The 19,919-nt window shown below is 53.1% G+C and overlaps 1 protein-coding gene across 5 annotated transcripts in view; it reads left to right on the forward strand.

The window, feature by feature from the left end:
* The window catches only part of kif6 (kinesin family member 6), an 848,078-nt gene that overhangs the window by 607,884 nt on the left and 220,275 nt on the right, over positions 1–19,919 (forward strand). For all 5 annotated transcript variants that reach the window (XM_072500179.1, XM_072500178.1, XM_072500180.1 and 2 more), the window contains one exon: positions 15,849–15,951. In XM_072500179.1, coding sequence (XP_072356280.1) covers positions 15,849–15,951 — 103 coding nt within the window. The remainder of the gene's footprint in view (positions 1–15,848; positions 15,952–19,919) is intronic.

Genomic DNA, 19,919 nt, shown 5'->3' on the forward strand with positions numbered 1-19,919 from the left:
TGCCGGCGTCAGAAGTTGGCTGCGGGATCAGAGAATCAGGTCCCAGATGCCTGTGTGAGTGTAACTGTACCGCAGCCTAGCTGCCATAATCTGTTGTGAATCAAATTAATTCGCTGGCCCTTCTGAACAGAGCCTTGGTCACTGAACTGGTGGAGGATGAAGCAGTTGCTGGTGTCTTGTCTGCTTATCGTTGCTCTTTAGCATCACAGGTGGAGTTTGCTGGAAGGTCTTGGGCCTTCACAGCCTATGCCAACAACCCACAGTAGTGACCAACAAAAAGGGCATTAAGTAGACACTCAGTCTATCAGGAAACCACATGTGTCTATAATGTTTCTGTGCCTCAACACCAGGTTGGAGATATTCATATTCTGATGGATGGCTAATCCAGCCTTGCCAAATGCAATGGACAGGCTGCCCTGCTTACCTAGAATCTCCATGCTTCCTCTTGACTTGGCTTTAGAACGTTTAGATCAGGCACCTCTCCAGTCTTGGTGCTTTCCTTGAAGACCAAGAGACACCTAACTTGCCCCTATGCATCCCCATGTCACATGCTGGCCATGCATGGTAACTGCCTTATCATGGCAGTTGTATCCAATTGCCATATCATGTGTATTTGTCACATATGCCTCTTTTACCATGTCATTCTGAGGATCACCGCATATTTCCTACTCTGGCCTCTGTCCCCATTTGCAAAGTCCCATTGGGCAGCACAGTGGCACAGTGGTTAGCATTGCTGCTTCACAGCGGCAGGAACCCTGGTTCGATTCCAGTCTTGGGTGAGTGTCTGTGTGGAGTTTTCACGTTCTCCCCGTGTCTGCGTGGGATACCTCCGGGTGCTCCAGTTTCCTCCCACAATCCAAAGATGTGGTCAGGTGGTTGGGTAGGGTTGTTGAGATGGGGAGGAGGCCTAGGTGGGGTACTCCTTCAGAGGGTCGTTGCAGATTTTCTGGGCCGAATGGCCTCCTTCTGCACTGTAGGGATTCTATGATTGTTTGGCAGCCGGATGAGAGGACCTTTGATGCAGTGCCACATTGCCACTTGCCCTGGCAAATCAGAAGCAATTTACCCTTTCCTGACACTGCACGCAAGTTCTTGTCTGGATACAATGGTTGCTCCCTCCCTGCGATCTCCTCCAGGCTGCCTTGGCCAAGTGGGAGGACCTTCTATTTCCATCCTTGGGGAGGAGCATCGCTCGGCATTCCCAAACATCCTTAGAAAAGAACCAGCAGGGAAGAATTGATGAATCGTGGGGCTACTCATAGCCAGTATTTAGACATGAATTGGCGGCAGTGATGTGGGTCCAACAAGATGTTTTGGCAGAAGGCAGGTGTCAAGGTGGATGGAGATTGTGAGTCGCAAAATAAATGTTTAATGGCCATGTTACTTGTTGTCCTGACTGCAGAGTCAGGATGATCGCAGAGGTGGACCTTCTACAGCCTGTCCCAACCTACAATTGAGTCAGCTCATGGGGGTGCATACTTGCTGCCTGCACCCACCACGTGATTGCCTACTGCACACAACTTACAATTTGTATCATAATCGCGTGCGGTGCAGCCCTCGACACATGAGAAGAAGTGACGCTCACTTCCTGTCTTGCTGTGGGAGTCGCGCTCCTCTTATTAAATTCCATAAAATCTATATTAATGTATTTTTTGTTCGATTTTCCCCCTTTTTTTGAACAATAAGTGCAACAAAAAAACAGAAGAGAATGGTGCAAAGTGGGTACAGACAGAACAAGAGTTATTGCCCGCATAAATACAAGCAAAACATTACAGAATAGATTTGGAATAGGATAATTGAGGGACCAGAGCTTAAATGCTGGATCAACTAGTACGAAGGGACATAGCTTTAAATTGAGGGGAGATAGATATAAGACAGATGTCAGAGGTAGGTTCTTTACTCAGAGAGTATTAAGGGTGTGGAATGCCCTGCCTGCAACAGTAGTGTACTCGCCAACACTAAGGGTATTCAAATGGTCATTGGATAGACATATGGGCGATAAGGGAATAGTGTAAATGGGCGCAACATCGAGGGCCGAAGGGCCTGTACTGCGCTGTAATGTTCTATGTTCTATGTTCTAACTCAACAATGAGATACCACAGTGAGTGTGGAAAAGAGAGCAAGATCGTATTAATACAGAAGGACAATACAAGTCGCAGATTCCAAAGTGTAGCGATTCAGCCTAACAACTTGAGATGCATTAAATTGAATTGAAGTAACACGAATTAGCTCATGGAAAGTCCAACAGAAGCAAGTCAACCAAACTGGAGCTTATGATTTTAAGAAAATGGCCCTATACTTTATGGAACGCATCAGATTTAGAGGGGAGGACAGATGCCAAAAATTCCATGGGATGCATTTTGTAATCAGCCTATACCAGTTTTGGATAGAAGAATATTGGTCACTAATACAGAAGTGTAAGCTATTCTTACGAGTGGAAAAAGCCAGAATATTATATAGCCTTTTTTAATTGGAATCCGTGATTCTCCCATCCGCGAGAGCCAGAATCAGAAATAAAAGATTAGACTGTAAGGCTCTATCAAAAATCTTCCCCCAGTTCTCTGACTACATTTGATCAATAGGATTGAATCTTGACACAGGTCCATGGGCAATGTATGTGGTTGCCCTTGATTACCTGGCACTTTAGTTACATCGAGGATAAGGCAGAATCAAACCTGTGTCTAAGACTAGGGGTAATATGAATACGGTGTAGTATCTTGAACAGGCTCTCCTTCATCATATTGCAAACCAAAATTTAACCGGCATCATCCCATATGTTATCCCATGTTTCCTCATCAATCTTGATAGCTAAGCCTTTTTCCCATGCCTGCAAGGCACTCAGCGTGGTGATGCTGGCCGTGCAATTGAAAACATCATGGCACTTACTAATGAATTGTTTAGGCTCCACAGAATTCTGGATATTTTCCACTGGGGAAATTGAGGAGTCAAGGCCCAGGAAAGTCTTGTTAAGGATAATGTCTCGAAGCTGTAAATACTTAAAAAAGATTGTCTTGGGATCCAAATTGCTGACATAGCTGTTCAAAGGATACCAAGGAAGCATCTCTGAACTTGGGCAGGATTCTCCCCTCCCCGGCGGAGCGGGGGGTCCCAGCGGGATGGAGTGGCGTGAACCACTCTGGCGTCGGGCCGCCCCAAAGGTGCTGATTTCTCCGCACCTTTAGGGGCCAAGCTCTCGCCTTTAGGGGCTAGGCCCACGCCGGAGTTGTTGCCGTCCCGCCGGCTGGCGTGGAAGGCCTTTGGCGCAACGCCAGTCGGGGCCGAAGGGACTCCACCGGCTGGCGGAAGTCCGCGCATGCGCGGGATCATCAGCGGCTTCTGCGTCATCCCTGCGCATGCGCGGGGTGGGGTGGTCACCTCCGCGTTGGCCATCGCGGAGGCTATGGCTGACGTGGAGGGGAAAGAGTGCCCCCACGGCACAGGCCTGCCAGCGGATCGGTGGGCCCCGATCATGGGCCAGGCCACCGTGGAGGCACCTTCTGTGGCCAGATCGCCCAACGCCCCCCCCCCCCCCCCACCAGGACCCCGGAGCCCGCTCGCGCCGCCTGGTCCTGCCGGTAAGGGAGGTGGTTTAATTCACTCCGGCGGGACCGGCATTACAGCAGTGGGCCTTCGGCCCATCGCGAGCCGGAGAATTGCTGGGGGGGCCCGCCGACCTGCGCGGCGCGATTCCCGCCCCGGCCGAATCTCCGGTGCCGGAGAATTCGGCGGCCGGCGGGAGTGGGATTCACGCCGCTCCCCGCCGATTCTCCGACCCGGCGGGGGGTAGGAGAATCCCGCCCCATGTCTCCCAGCCTACAAATGCCTCTAATTGTTTTAAATTAATAGCCTTTATTGTCACAAGTAGGCTTACATTAAGACTACAATGAAGTTACTGCGAAAAGCCCCTCATCACCACATTCCAGCGCCTGTTCAGGTACACAGAGGGAGAATTCAAAATGTCCGAATGACCTATCTCTCCTGGTATCGAATACGTGCTCAATTAGACCGCATGGAAAGTCTGGGCTGTCTTGGATAGGAGGGAGTGCGGAAGCTAGTTTAGATCTACTGTCTAGTTGGCGAACCAACTTCCTTGCTCTAAGAATATTAATAATAGGATTATCACACCTTCCAGAGCCTACCTAATGCCACTACAAAACACCATGGCCTATAAAAGGAAAACTGCCTGCTCTGCTTCAATATCGAGCCATATGGATGCCATATCCATCCTAACCTGGACTCTGATGAATCTTAGATGAGAGGCCAGCTAATATATCTAATATTCGGGAGACCCAACTCCCCAGCTCTGCGAACCTAGCCAACTGAGGGTGAGTTTTTTTGCTCCAAATAAATCCATAGAATCCCTGCAGTACAGAAGGAGGCCAATCGGCCCATTGCGTCTGCACTGACCCTGTAAAAGAGCACCTGACCCAGGTCCACTCCCCTGCCCTATCCCACTTAACCTGCACATCTTTGGGCTGTGGGAGGAAACCCACCCAGCTACTGGGAAAACGAGCAAAATCCAGACAATCACCTGAGGCAGGAATTGAAACCGGGTCCCTGGTGCTGTGAGGCAGTAGGGCTAACCACTGAACTACCATGCCACCCATGCCTAAAAGTACTAATCGTTCCATTAATTTCTTTAACAACTTTAGCCGACAGCATTATGGGTAGCATTTGCAAAGGGTATAACAATCTCAGCAACATGTTAATTTTATTAGAGTGATTCTCACAAGCCATGAAATCTGGAGCACCGACCACTGAACACGACCCCATCTCATAGCCGCAGTCAATTGAGATAAATCGGCCCCATAAAATAGTCTAAAGGAAGGGGTAATGGAAGCCCCAAGATATTGAAATCATACAAGGGACCATCTAAAGGGGAAGATGGCAAGGTGCAGTGGTTTACCCCTCGCCACCCAACCCGCATGGCCTCAGACTTAGCAAAGTTAATCCTTGTAACCAGAAAAGGCACTAAAACGATCTACCACTCCAATAATGCAGGGATCAAAACACCAGGATTCAAGCAGCATGGCATCCACATAAAGCATGATCTTGTGTTGCTTCATCCCACATTCAAACCCTGATATCAAGGGATTCGACCTAATGGCCTCGGCAAAATCTCAGTGGTCAATGCAAACAAGGGATACAGATGGCAGATCTGCCAAGTCCTCCCCCAACCCAAAGCCTTGCAATGTGTAAACTAGATAATGCGCGAAGCATTCGGAACAAAAGTAATGAGTTAAGAATGTAAATAGAGACAAAGGGGTATGATTTGGTGGTGATTACAGAGACATAGTTAAAAGGTGACCAAGTCTGGGAGTTGAATATCCAAGGGTACACAGTATTTTGGAAGGCTAGATAGAGAATAAAAGGAGGTGGTGTAGTTTTGCTGGTAAAGAAAGGGATCAGTGCTGTAGTGAGAAACAATAGAAGCACTGAGATCAAGACATGACATCAGTCTGGGTAGAAATAAAAAATAGCAAAGGAAAGAAGTCTCTGGTGGGAATAATCTATAGGTACCCCAACAGTAGTTCCGCAGTTAGGCACAGTATAAACCAGGATATATTGGAGGCTTGTTAGAAAGGTACGGCAATAATCATGGGTGATTTTAATATGCATATGGACTGGATTAATCAAATTGGTAAGGGTAGCCTCAATAGAGAGTTCATTGGAGCAATATGTTGTGTAATCAACCAGAGAGCCGGCTATTCTGATTTGGTATTGTGCAATGAGGAGGAATTAATTAATGACTTCATACTTAAGGGACCTCTAGGGAAAAGTCATCACAGCATGATAGAATTTCAAATTCAGTTTGAGGGCGAGAAACTGGAGTCCCAAACTAGCCCTCTGCAGTTAAACAAAGGTGAATACGTCGGCATGAGGGACTATTTTGGCCAGTGGACTGGGCAGGAAGAATAAAATATAGGACAGTTGATGAGCAGTGGCAGTGGTTTAAGGAGATATTAAATTTCTGCCAACTAAAATGTAATCCGACGAGGAAGAAAGATTGTAACTGGGGGAAAAAATCCATGGCTAAGCAAGGAAGTTAAAGATTACATCAAGACAAAAATAAGGCATATCATATTGCAAAGGCCAGTGGCAGGCTGGAAGATTGCGAAACTTTTAAAGATCAACAAAGGGTTACTAAAGAAATAATAAAAAGAGCAAAGGTAAATTCCAAAAGAAAATTAGCGCAAAATTCCGGCCAATGTTGGAGGTTTATTACAGGCCCCCCAACCTCATCAAAAAGTAAAAGGTGGCTTTTGTACGGTCTAGAGGGCAGTCGAAACCTTGAGTATAAAGAAAGTAGGAAGGTACTTTAGCGGGAAATTAGGAGAGTTAGGAAGGGGTCATGAAAGGTCCTTGGCAAGTAGGATTAAGGTGAGTCCCAAAGCTTTTTATTCATATGTAAAAAGCAAGAGGTTGGCCAGGGAAAGGATTGGACCACGTAAGGACACTGGGGGGAATCTATGTGTTGAGCCAGAGGAAATGGACGAGGTACAAATGAGTACTGATGCATTATCAATTACGACGAGACAAGAGTAGAGAGTAATCGAGGCTTTATTGTGCGGAGATGTGAAGCTTCCCGCAGCTGCTGCCGAAATGGCTGCAGCTCGGAGAGCCCACACATTTATACTCTGCCTACTGGGCGGAGCCAGCAGGCAGGGATCTAACCCTGTACCTGTAGTACAGGGGCCTTACCGTAATACCCTCATATGCAGTATATACATTACAACAGTGGTGACTACCACATTCACCCCCTGATAAAAAAAGAGTCCAGCGGGGGTGGTGGAAAACTATTTACATACAGGCTGTTTAAAATTTTAGAAAGAGTTTACAAATTTAGACGCTCGGGCGCCTTGATCCGTCGTTGCGAGCACCGCAGTTCTGGTGATGATTCGGTTCGGTCATCGGTGACTCCGAGAGCGTGTTGACCTCATCTTCATTCCCGGGTGGACCGATCGTCCTGGAGCGGGGGCTGTGGTGGGGTGCGCTGGGGGGAGGGAGGGTGGCGCTGGGGCAGCAGGGGATGGGGTGTGTGGGGACCCAGCTTGCGCCAGGTCCCTGAGGGAGACTGTGTCTTGGCGGCCATCGGGATACGCTACCTAGGCGTACTGCGGGTTCGCACGGAGTAGCTGTACCCTCTCAACCAACGGGTCCACCTTGTGGAACCGAACGTGCTTGCGGAGGAGAACGGGTCCTGGAGCTGCCAGCCATGTTGCGAGTGAAACCCCGGAGGTCGACCTCCTGGGGAAGGCAAAGAGACGTTCATGGGGAATTTCGTTAGTCGCAGTGCACAGGAGTGACCGAATGGAGTGGAGGGTGTCGGGGAGGACCTCCTGTCAGCGGGAGGCCGGGAGATTTCTGGACCGTAGGGCCAACTGGACGGCCTTCCAGACCGTCCCATTCTACCGCTCCACCTGCCCGTTTCCCTGGGAGTTGTAGTTGGTAGTCCTGCTCGAGTCAATGCCCCTGTTGAGCAGGTACTGGCGCAGCTCATCGCTCATAAATGAGGATCTCCGGTCGCTGTGGACGTAGGCGGGGAAAACGAAGAGAGCGAAGATGGTGTTGAGGGCTTTGATGACGGTGGCAGACATCATATCGGGGCATGGGGTGGCACCCCTTCCTGGAATATTCGTCGACCACATTGAGAAACTACGTGTTGCGGTCGGTGGAGGGGAGGGGCCCTTTGAAGTCCACGCTGAGGCGTTCAAAGGGGCGGGAGGCCTTCACCAGGAGCACACTGTCTGGCCAGTAGCAATGCGGTTTACACTCCGCGCAGACCTGGCAGTCTCTGGTGACAGCCCTGACTACCTCGATGGAGTAGGGCAGATTGCGTGCCTTAATGAAGTGCTAAAAGCGGGTGACCCCTGGGTGACAGAGATCGTCGTGCAGGGTCCGGAGTCGGTCCACTTGTGCGCTGGCACATGTACCTCGGGACAGGGCATCGGGGGGCTCGTTGAGCTTACCGGGGCGATACATAATCTCGTAATTGTAGGTGGAGAGCTCGATCCTCCACCTCAAGATTTTATCATATTTGATCTTACCCCGCTGTGTGTTGTTAAATATGAAGGCAACCGACTGTTGGTCTGTGAGGAGAGTGAATCTCCTGCTGGCCAGGTAATGCCTCCAGTGCCGCACAGCTTCAACGATAGCTTGGGCCTCCTTTTCGACGGAGGAGTGCCGAATTTCGAAGGCTTGGAGGGTGCGGGAAAAGAATGCCATGGGCCTGCCTGCCTGGTTGAGGGTGGCGGCCAGAGCGACGTCTGATGCATCGCTCTCAACTTGGAAGGGGAGCGTCTCGTCGACCGCGTGCATCGCGGTCTTGGCGATGTCGGCCTTGATACGGTTGAAGGTCTGGTGAGCCTCGGCCGTCAGTAGGAAACCGGTGGAATGGATAAGTGGGCGGGCCTTGTCCGCATAGTTAGGGACCCACTGGGCGTAGTACGAAAAGAACCCCAGTAATCATTTGAGGGCCTTGGGGCAGTGGGGGTGGGGGAGTTCCATGAGGGGGTGCATGCGATCGGGGTCGGTCCCTAGGACTCCGTTCTGAACCACATAGCCGAGGATGGCTAATCGGTTCATGCTGAACACACTCTTCTCCTTGTTTTAGGTTAGGTTGTGGAGTTTGGCGGTGTGGAGAAATTTGGAAAGATTAGTGTCGTGGTCCTGCTGGTCGTGGCCGCAGATGGTGACGTTATCCAGGTACGGGAAGGTGGCCTGCAAAATGGTGGAGTGGATGAGTGGACGGGCCTTGTCCGCATAGTTAGGGACCCACTGGGCGTAGTACGAGAAGGACCCCAGGCATCATTTGAGGGCCTTGGGGCAGTGGGGAAGGGGGAGTTCCATGAGGGGGCGCATGCGATTGGGGTCGGGCCCTAGAACTCCGTTCTGAACCACATAGCCGAGGATGGCTAATCGGTTCATGCTGAACACGCACTTCTCCTTGTTTTAGGTTAGGTTGTGGAGTTTGGCGGTGTGGAGGAATTTGGAAAGGTCAGCGTCGTGGTCCTGCTGGTCGTGGCCGCAGATGGTGACGTTATCCAGGTACGGGAAAGTGGCCCGCAGTCCGTACCGGTCAACCATTCGGTCCATCTCTTGTTGGAAGACCGAGACCCTGTTAGTGACGCCGAAGGGGATCCTAAGGAAATGACAAAGGTGGCAGTCCGCTTCAAACGCGGTGTAAGGGTGGTCGGCCTTGCGAATGAGGAGCTGGTGGTAGGCAGATTTCAGGTCCACTGTCGAGAATACCCGGTACTGTGCAATCTGATTGACCATATCAGATATGTATGGGAGGGGTTACGCGTCGAGCTGCGTGTACCGATTGATGGTCTGACTGTAGTCAACGACCATCCTGTTTTTCTCCCCCATTTGCACCACTACCACTTGGGCTCTCCAGGGGCTGTTGCTGGCCTCGATGATACCTTCCTGCAGCAGCTGCTGGACCTCAGACCTGATGAAGGTCCTGTCCTGGGCGCTGTACCGTCTGCTCCTGGTGGCAACGGGTTTGCAATCCAGGGTGAGGTTTGCAAACAGAGAAGGCAGGTTGACCTTAAGGGTCGTGAGGCCGCATACAGTAAGGGGTGGTAGGGGCCCGCCAAATTTCATGGTTAGGCTCTGGAGGTTGTACTGAAAGTCCAGGCCGAGTAGCAAGGCAGCGCAGAGGTTGGGGAGGACGTAGAGCCGGAAGCCACTGAACTCTACACCCTGGATGGTGAGGGTGGCGATGCAGTACCCCGGATCGCTACGGAGTGGGATCCGAAGGCCAGGGAGATTCTTTGGTTAATGGGGTGTACCGCGAGGGAGCAGCGCCTTACCGTATCGGGGTGGATGAAGCTCTCAGTGCACCCGGAGTCCAGAAGGCAGGATATCTCATGCCCGTCGACCTTCACCTTTGTCGACGCGGTCGCGAGGTTGTGCGGTCGGGATTGGTCGGTCGTGACAGAGGCGAGACACAGCTGGTCGTCGGCGGTTGCAGGCGATGAGCGGCCCGATGAGGTGCCCGACGGGCATGTGTCCCGAGACGGGGAAGATGGCGCCGCCCATGGGCCGCACGTGTCCTGAGGCAGGCAAGATGGTGGCGCCCTCGGGCCGCACGTGTCCTGGGGCAGGCAAGATGGCGGCGCCCTCGGGCCGCACGTGTCCTGGGGCAGGCAAGATGTCGGCGCCCTCGGGCCGCACGTGTCCTGGGGCAGGCAAGATGGCTCCGCCCATTGGTTGTGAGGGGAGCAAGACGGCGGTGCCCACGGGCCGCACGTGGTCTGAGGCGAGGAAGATGGCGGTGCCCATTGGCCGCACGTGCGGGTGCAGGGATAATAGCGGCGATTGAGCGGGCCTGGCACACTGCAGCAATATGTCCTTTTTTGCCGCAGGCCTTGCAGAGCGCACTCCGTGCGGTCAGCGCTGCCGGGTGTGTTTTGCCTGTCCGTAGAAGTAGCACTTGGTCCCCCGGGGTTGATTGGCTGCTGCGCGGCGCAGGTGTGGGGTTGGCTGGGGGCGGTTGCTGATGGGGTCCATGATGGGGTGGCCGCTGGCGGGGTCCACGATGCCCAGGAGGGTGGGCCGTGCGGTCGGGGCATACGCCTGTATGTTGCGTGAGGCGACTATGAGCGAGAGCGCTACTTTCCTGGTCGCCACGAGGTCAAGCGTAGCCCGTTCTAAGAGGCGCTGGCGGATGTAGGCCGACCCTATGCCCGTAATGCCGATTAGCAGGTTAGAATGTTCAGGGTCCAAAACGGCCTGGCAATCACAGTCTCTCACCAGGGCGAGCAGGGCACGCCATAAATCATCCACAGACTCACCGGGAAGTTGGTGCCGCGTGGACAGGAGGTGCCTGGCGTAGGTCTTGTTGGTCTGCTGAGCGTTGTTCTTCTTCAGTAGCGCCATGGCCTCTGCGTCGGAAGGCACGTCCTGGATGAGGGGAAAATCATATGAGCTCAGCCGCGTGTTCCGAATCTGGAGCTCCTTAGCTTCTGGGATTGGATCTGCCGCAGATCCGATGTATGCTTCAAAGCAAGCTAGCCAATGTGCGAAGTCCTTTTTGGCATTGTCTGCTTGAGGATGCAGCTGCAGGCGATCCGGCTTGATGCGGAGATCCATCTTTGTAAAATCTCTGTGTAATAAATTGATGCACTATCAATTACGACGAGACGAGAGTAGAGAGTAATCGAGGCTTTATTACACAGAGATGTGTGGCCTCCTACAGCTTTTGCCAAAATGGCTGAAGTTCGGAGAGCACACACTTTTATACTCCGCCCACTGGGCGGAGCCAGCAGGTAGGGATCTACCCCCGTAACTGTAGTACAGGGGCCTTACTGTAATACCCTCATATGTAGTGCAGTATACACAACATAATACAACAGTGGTGACTACCACACACATGTCCCTCGGGATAGGGCATCGGGGGGCTTTTTGAGCTTACCTAGGCGACACAAAATCTCATAATTGTAGGTGGAGAGCTCGATCCTTCACCTCAAGATCTTATCATTTTTGATCTTACCCTGCTTTGTATTGTTGAACATGAAGGCAACCAACCGTTGGTCAGTGAGGAGAGTGAATCTCCTGCCAGCCAGGTAATGCCTCCAGTGCTGCACAGCTTCAACGATAGCTTGGGCCTCCTTTTCGACAGAGGAGTGCCGAATTTCAGAGTCATGGAGGATGCGTGAAAAGAATGCCATGGGCCTGCCTGCCTGGTTGAGGGTAGCGGCCAGAGCGACGTCTGATGCATCACTCTCGACTTGCAAGGGGAGCGTCTCATCGACCGCGTACATCACGGCCTTGGCGACGTCAGCCTAGATACAGTTGAAGACCTGGTGAGCCTCGGTGGTCAGTGGCAAAATGGTGGAGTGGATGAGTGGACGGGCCTTGTCCGCATAGTTAGGGACCCACTGGGCGTAGTACGAGAAGGACCCCAGGCATCATTTGAGGGCCTTGGGGCAGTGGGGAAGGGGGAGTTCCATGAGGGGGCGCATGCGATTGGGGTCGGGCCCTAGAACTCCGTTCTGAACCACATAGCCGAGGATGGCTAATCGGTTCATGCTGAACACGCACTTCTCCTTGTTTTAGGTTAGGTTGTGGAGTTTGGCGGTGTGGAGGAATTTGGAAAGGTCAGCGTCGTGGTCCTGTCGTGGCCGCAGATGGTGACGTTATCCAGGTATGGGAAAGTGGCCCGCAGTCCGTACCGGTCAACCATTCGGTCCATCTCTTGTTGGAAGACCGAGACCCTGTTAGTGACGCCGAAGGGGATCCTAAGGAAATGACAAAGGTGGCAGTCCGCTTCAAACGCGGTGTAAGGGTGGTCCGCCTTGCGAATGAGGAGCTGGTGGTAGGCAGATTTCAGGTCCACTGTCGAGAATACCCGGTACTGTGCAATCTGATTGACCATATCAGATATACATGGGAGGGGGTAAGCGTCGAGCTGCGTGTACCGATTGATGGTCTGATTGTAGTCAACGACCATCCTGTTTGTCTCCCCCGTTTTCACCACTACCACTTGGGCTCTCCAGGGGCTGTTGCTGGCCTCGATGATACCTTCCCGCAGCAGCTGCTGGACCTCAGACCTGATGAAGGTCCTGTCCTGGGCGCTGTACCGTCTGCTCCTGGTGGTGACGGGTTTGCAATCCGGGGTGAGGTTTGCAAACAGAGAAGGCGGGTCGACCTTAAGGGTCGTGAGGCCGCGTACAGTAAGAGGTGGTAGGGGCCCGCCAAATTTCATGGTTAGGCTCTGGAGGTTGCACTGGAAGTCCAGGCTGAATAGCAAGGCAGCGCAGAGGTTGGGGAGGACATAGAGCCGGAAGCCGCTGAACTCTACGCCCTGGATGGTGAGGGTGGCGATGCAGCCCGGATCGCCACGGAGTGGGATCCGAAGGCCAGGGAGATTCTTTGGTTAATGGGGTGTACCGTGAGGGAGCAACGCCTTACCGTATCGGGGTGGATGAAGCTCTCAGTTCTCCCGGAGTCCAGAAGGCAGGATATCTCATGCCCGTCGACCTTCACCTTTGTCGACGCGGTCGCGAGGTTGTGCGGTCGGGATTGGTCGATCGTGACGGAGGCGAGACGCAGCTGGTCGTCGGCGGTTGCAGGCGATGAGCGGCCCGATGAGGTGCCCGACGGGCAGGTGTCCCAAGGCGGGGAAGATGGCGGCGCCCATGGGCCGCACGTGTCCTGAGGCAGGCAAGATGGCGGCGCCCACGAGCCGTTCGTGTTGTGATGTGAGCAAGATGGCGGTGCCCACGGGCCGCACGTGTTATGAGGGGAGCAAGATGATTGCGCCCACGGGCCGCACGTGGTCTGAGGCGAGGAAGATGGCGGCGCCCACGGGTCGCATGTGGTGGGTACAGGGACAATAGCGGCGATCGAGTGGGCCTGGCACACAGCAGCAAAATGTCCTTTCTTCCCGCAGGCTTTGCAGAGCGCGCTCCGTGCCAGGCATCGCCTCCGGGCGGGTTTTGACAGTCCGCAGAAGTAGCACTTAGGTCCCCCGGGGTTTGTTGGCTGCCGCACGGTGCAGCCTTGGGGTTGCTGGGGGAGGTCGCTGATGGGGTCCACGATGGGGTGTTCGCTGGCGGGGTGCACGCTGTGCAGGAGAGGTGGGCTGTGCGGTCGGGGGCATACGCCTGTATAATGCGTGAGGCGACTGTGAGCAAGAGCACTAGTTTCTTGGTCAACGTGAGATCGAGGGTAGCCCCTTCTAAGAGGTGCTGGCGGATGTAGGCCGACCCTATGCCCGTAACGAACGCGTCTCTAAGTAGCAGGTCAGAATGCTCAGCGGCCGAAAGGGCCTGGCAATCGCAGTCTCTCACCAGGACGTGCAGGGCAAGACAGAAATCTTCCACAGACTCACCGGGGAGTTGATGCCGCATGGACAGGAGGTGCCTGGCTTAGATTTTGTTAGTCTGCTGAGTGTAGTTCTCCTTCAGTAATGCCATGGCCTCAGCGTAGGTCGGCGCGTCCCGGATGAGGGGAAAAATATCGGAGCTCAGCCGCGTGTAGAGGGTCTGGAGCTTCTGTGCTTCTGGGGGTGGTTCAGTCGCAGATCCAATGTATGCTCCAAAGCAAGCTAGCCAATGTGTTGTCTGCTTGAGGGTGCAGCTGCAAGCGATCAGGCTTGATGCGGAGATCCGTTGTTGTAAAATCTCTGTGTAATAAATTGATGCACTATCAATTACGACGAGACGAGAGTGGAGAGTAATCGAGGCTTTATTACACAGAGATGTGTAGCCTCCCGCAGCTGCTGCTGAAATGGCTGCAGCTCGGAGAGCCCACATATTTATACTCCGCCTACTGGGCAGAGCCAGCAGGCAGGGATCTACCCCCGTACCTGTAGTGCAGGGGCCTTACCGTAATACCCTCGTATGCGGTACATACAATACAACAGTGGTGACTACCACAGGTACTTTGCATCAAAGAAAGGGACTTTGTTGTAGATGATTCTTGGGTAGGGTGTGTGGATAGTCTTGACCATGTTGACATCAAAAAGGAGGAGGTATTAGGGGCGGGGTTATCCGACCCCCCCGTCGGGTCGTAGAATCACCGGGGGCGCAGGAATCCCGCCCCGCCGCTTCGACACTGGCTGCCGAATTCTCCGGCGCCGGTTTTTGGGCGGGGGCAGGGATCACGTGGTGCCGGTCAGGGGCCGTTGGCAGCGGCCCCCCTGGCAATTCTCCAGGCCCCGATGGGCCGAGCGGCTGCGTGTTCCTGGCCTGTCCCGCCACATGAAATGGACATGGTCCATCCTGGCGGGACCTGGCTTGTCGACCGTCTAGCAGGGTCGTCGGGGGGGCGCGGGTGGGATCCGGGCCCAGGGGGGGCCCCACAGTGGCCTGGCCCGCGATCAGGGCCCACCATTCTGCGGGCGGGCCGGTGCCTTGGGGGCACTCTTTCCCTCCGCGCCGGCCTCTGTAAGGCTCCACGATGGCCGGCGCGGAGATGAAACCCCCTGTGCATGCACAGGAAACATGCCAGCGGTTCTGCGCATGCGCCAACTCGTGCCGGCCCACGGCGGCCATTCGGCGCCAACCCCTCCACCGCCGGCCTAGGTCCCGGAAGTGCGGAGGATTACGCAACTTCCGGGTGGCCCGACACCAACCCGACGCCGGTTGGTGGATCGCTTTCCTGCCTTGATTATTTACACTGATTTCCATTACCTTACACTTGTTTTTACAGTGTGCCACGTGTTAATGCATTTCTCAAGAATTTTGCATGTAGGTTACAGGCGATAATGTTGGTATATAAAACCACGTTAATTTTGAGATATTGCCACATTAGTTTTGAGGTATTTTTCTGCCCAACTGAGGTAGGTGAAAGTTGTAGATTTTGCTTTCTTACCAAGGAAAATCACCAAGAAGCTCATATATTTTTTGCTGCTTTTGACAATAGGCAGAAACCTTGAAAAATCCCAGGTTCAATTCCGGCTTGGGTCACTGTCTGTGCGGAGTCTTCACATCCTCCCCGTGTGTGCGTGGGTTTCCTCCGGGTGCTCCGGTTTCCTCCCACAGTCCAAAGATATGCAGGTTAGGTGGATTGGCCATGCTAAATTACCCTTAGTGTCCAAAATTGCCCTTAGTGTTGGGTGCAGTTCCTGGGTTATGGGGATAAGGTGGAGGTGTTGACCTTGGGTAGGGTGCTCTTTCCAAGAGCCGGTGCAGACTCGATGGGCCGAATGGCCTCCTGCACTGTAAATTCTAAATTCTATGAAAAATGCTTTGCACCTCTTTTATTAATTGACAGGTGACCCTTCACTTTTTATTGTGTAGCCGAGACATTTGTACAATCAACTGTATGTTGGTCTGCTGATGTTTGCAAAGAACACGTTCACTTAGTTGTTCTGCCTTCCATCTATTCCACAGCAGGGGAAATGTCACTTGGACGCCAGGAGGCCTTTGAGATCTTCAGGAGGGATTATGCTGACAGTGTGACCATTGAAGACAACAAACAGCTTCTGAAGCAGAGGTGAGTCACTTCTGAGCAGTACCTGATGAAGGACTAAAAAGAAAGACTGCCTGTTGTTTAAAAATTAGTCACTGACTGCTTGATGCACCCTGGTGAATGCAATGACAGCTTTCAAAAAGGTATTGGGATGCCCTGTTCGGAAATAAATAATCAGCCCCAACAGTTTAATTATCAATCAGTGAAGAGCAATCTATTATGGCTCATTGTTGTTTCAGAACCCTGATCAACTTCGGGCAAAGCCAGGAGAAAGTAATCAGCAACCGGCCTGCAAGTTGTTGCTAATCCCTTTAAATAACACTGGTGCCCTTTGTGCTGCTGTTTACATATTATGTTGTGCATGTTAAAGAAGAGAAAGTGAAAGGCGGACATTTATATAGCGCCTGTCACAACTATCTACTGCTCCAAAGTTCATAAGGTGTTTTTTTCAAGTGTAGTTACTATTGTAATGTAAGAAACGTGTATATAATCCCTCCAATGCGCCAATGCAGTCTTCTGCCACCTGCAAAACAGAGCGTTCGAAGACCGAGACCTCAAATCCAATACCAAGCGGATGGTCTACAGAGCAGTCATGGTCCCCGCTCTCATCTATGCATCAAAAACATGGACAATGTACAGCAGACACCTCAAATCCTTGGAGAGGTATCGCCAACGTTGTCCCCGCAAAATCCAGCAATTCCACTGGCAGGATTGGTGTACCAACATGATGGGCCTCTCCCAGGCCAATATCCCCAGTATCGAGGCACCAGCCATGCTTGACCAGCTGCGATCGGCGGGTCACACTGTCCGCATGCCCTACACAAGACTCCCAAAACAAGTGCTCTATTCTGAGCTCCACAATGGCAAGCAACCACTGGGAGGGCAGAGGAAATGCCTCTCACTCTCAAAGCCTCGCTAAATAAATGCAGCATCCCCATCCACATATGGAAATCGCTTGCCTTAGAATGCACAAACTGGAAAAAAGCATCTGCGAGGGCGCCAATCATCTTTGCGTTGTAGGTTGGAGAAGGCAGAGGCCAAGTGTAAACAGTGGAAGGAAAGCCCAGAATACAGAGCGTCCCACCCACCCACCTCATCAAGCACCACCTGCCAAACCTGTGAAAGAGTCTGCGGATCCGGGAACAGACTGTTTAGCCACCGTATAACCCACCTCCACGGAGTGGAAGCAAGTCACCCTCAACCCTGAGGGACTGCCGAAGAAAAATAAGAAACGTGACAGCCAATTGCACAAAGAAAGATCCCACCAACAAGAATGTGATAATAATCAGATAATTTGCTTTTCTGGTGCTAACTGAGGGATAAATGTGGGCCAGGACACCAGAACAACTCCCTTGCTCTTCTTCAAAATAGTGGAGTGGATGTCAGCAATGAAAGCTCAAATCATCCGCTTGTGTGATCTGCATATTCTTCCGATACTTTGATACCTACTTGTACGCCACCAACTGTAAGGCCCAGCGCTGTATCCGGGCAGATGCTATCGGTGAACGTCCCTGCCCTCTTTAAACAACCTCAGCATCCAAAAAGGTTAGTTGGGGTTACTGGGTTACGGGGATAGGGTGGAGGTGTGGAGCTTAGGTAGGGTTCTCTTTCCAAGAGCCGGTGCAGACTCAATGGGCTGAATGGCCTCCTTCTGCACTGTAAATTCCATGATTCTATGAAGTCCGCGATGTATCCAACCAGTGTCCAGTGACGTACCACAGGGATCTGTGCTGGGTCCCCTATTATTCATCATTTATCTAAATGACTTAAATGACTATGTGGGGGATAGGATCAGTAAGTTTGCAGATGACATAAAGAACGGCCGGGTGGTTAACAGTGAGGCTGAGTGTCTTGGGTTCCAAGAAGATATAGACCGGACGGTTGAATGGGTAGAAAATTGACAGATGGAATTTAATCCTGAAAGTTTGAGGTGTTACACTTTGGAAGGAGAAATTTGACAAGGAAATATTCAATGAATGGCACCACACTGGGAAGTCCTGAGAACAAAGAGACCTTGGCGTGTTTGTAAATAGATCTCTGAAGGCAGAAGGGCAGATTAATGGGGTGGTGAAAAAGTCATATGGTAACCTTGCCTTTCTCAATCAGGAAGCACGGTAGCACAGTGGTTAGCACAGTTGCTTCACAGCTCCAGGGTCCCAGGTTCTATTCCCGGCTCAGGGCACTGTCTGTGCGGAGTCTGCATGTTCTCCCCGTGTCTGCGTGGGTTTCCTCCGGGTGCTCCGGTTTCCTCCCACAGTCCAAAGATGTGCCGGTAAGGTGGATTGGCAATGATAAATTGCCCTTAGTGTCTGTCATTTGAGAGTACCTTTAAGAAATGGGTGTTTATAAATGGGTGTGTATGGACTTCCGGTTGCGGCTATGCTGAGCTAAGTCGCACGTTCGGCAGCTTCTGCCAGAAACTGACTTTTGGGCTCTTCTTAGGGGCCCAACAGCATTTGTTCGACGGTTCCCAGTGTGGGAAGGTGACAGTACGGTTTCCCCGGCACTGTATGGATTGGACCAGGAGTGGAGCGGTGAAAAAAGTAATTCTGGTGCAGCGAAAAGTGCGAGGGAGGAAAGCCAAGATGGCGGCGGGTGGAGACCAGGCAGCGTGGGCGCAGTGGGCGCAAGAGCAGCAGGAGTTTCTTAAACGCTGCTTCACGGAATTGAAAGCAGAGGTGCTGGAGCCGATGAAGGCTTCGGTCGACAAGCTGGTCGAGACCCAGAAGGCCCAAGGGGCGGCGATCCGGGAGGTGCCCAGAAGGCCTCAGAGAATGAGGACGAGATATTGGGCCTGGCGGTGAAGGTGGAGGTGCACGAGGCGTTGCATAAGAAAAGGAGAAATTCGAGGACATGGAGAATCGGTCGAGGAGGAAGAACCTGCGGATTCTGGGTCTCCCGGAGGGAGTGGGGGGGTCGGATGCTGGAGCATATGTGGTCACGATGCTGAACACATTGATGGGCGCGGGTGCCTTCCTGAGGCCCCTGCAGCTGGATGGGGCCCACCGAGTCCTGACGAGGAGGCCGAAGTCTAACGAGCCGCTGCGGGCGGTATTAGTGCGGTTCAACCGCTGGGTGGACAGGGAGTGTGTCCTAAGATGGGCAAAAAAGGAGCGGAGCAGCAGGTGGGAGAATGCAGAGGTCCGTATATACCTGGACTGGAGCGCGGAGGTGGCCAAGAAGAGGGCCGGGTACAATCGGGCTAAGGCGGTTCTGCATTGGAGGGGGGTGAAATTCGGGGTGCTGCAGCCGGAGCGACTGTGAGTCACGTTTAAGGACCGGCACCATTGCTTTGAGACGCCGGAGGAGGCATGGACCTTTATTCAGGCCGAAAAGTTGGACAAGGACTGAGGGTCGGTTGTGAGGGGAGGTCGTGGGGGGCTACTGTGGTTACTGTGCTTTGGGGGATGTTGGGGAATGTTCTGTATTGTTTCCTTGGGTGCTGGGTGGGGTAGGGTGAATTGGTTCGAAGGGGGGGTTTTGTGAGAGTGTGGGCATCGGTGGTTGGAAGGACGGGGCCCCGTTGGGGGGAGGGGAGATGGGAGGCCCGAGGTGGGAGAGCTGGGATTAGGCCGCAAAAGGGAGCTGCGCCAGAGAGGGCGGGCTGGTTTGATGGAAAGCGTGTGCTTTTTCCCGCGCTAGGGAAGGAAGGGGGCGGGGCCAGGGGGAAGGGCGGTGTTGGAGAGGAGCGCCCGCTGATGGACAGGAGGGGGGGGGGAGAGACTACCACACTGGGGGGTCGATGGAGTGGCGGGAGTGACCGGGGTCAGCAGGAGTCAGCTGACTTACGGGAGAGCTATGGGGGGGGCAACGCAGCTCGGGGGGGACCTACTGGGGGTGAGGGGAGGGGGAGATGGGTTGCTGCTGCATTGGCCAAAGGGGAGCTGGAGCTCGGAGAGAGAGTCGGGGCGGGGGTCTGCAGCTGGGGGGAATGGAGAGTGCGGGAGGCGCGGGAACGTGGCTGGCCTAGAAAAGGGGATGGCTAATCGGCA

This window comes from Scyliorhinus torazame, chromosome 4 (genome assembly GCF_047496885.1).
Source record: "Scyliorhinus torazame isolate Kashiwa2021f chromosome 4, sScyTor2.1, whole genome shotgun sequence".
In the NCBI taxonomy this organism is placed as follows: Eukaryota; Metazoa; Chordata; class Chondrichthyes; order Carcharhiniformes; family Scyliorhinidae; genus Scyliorhinus; species Scyliorhinus torazame.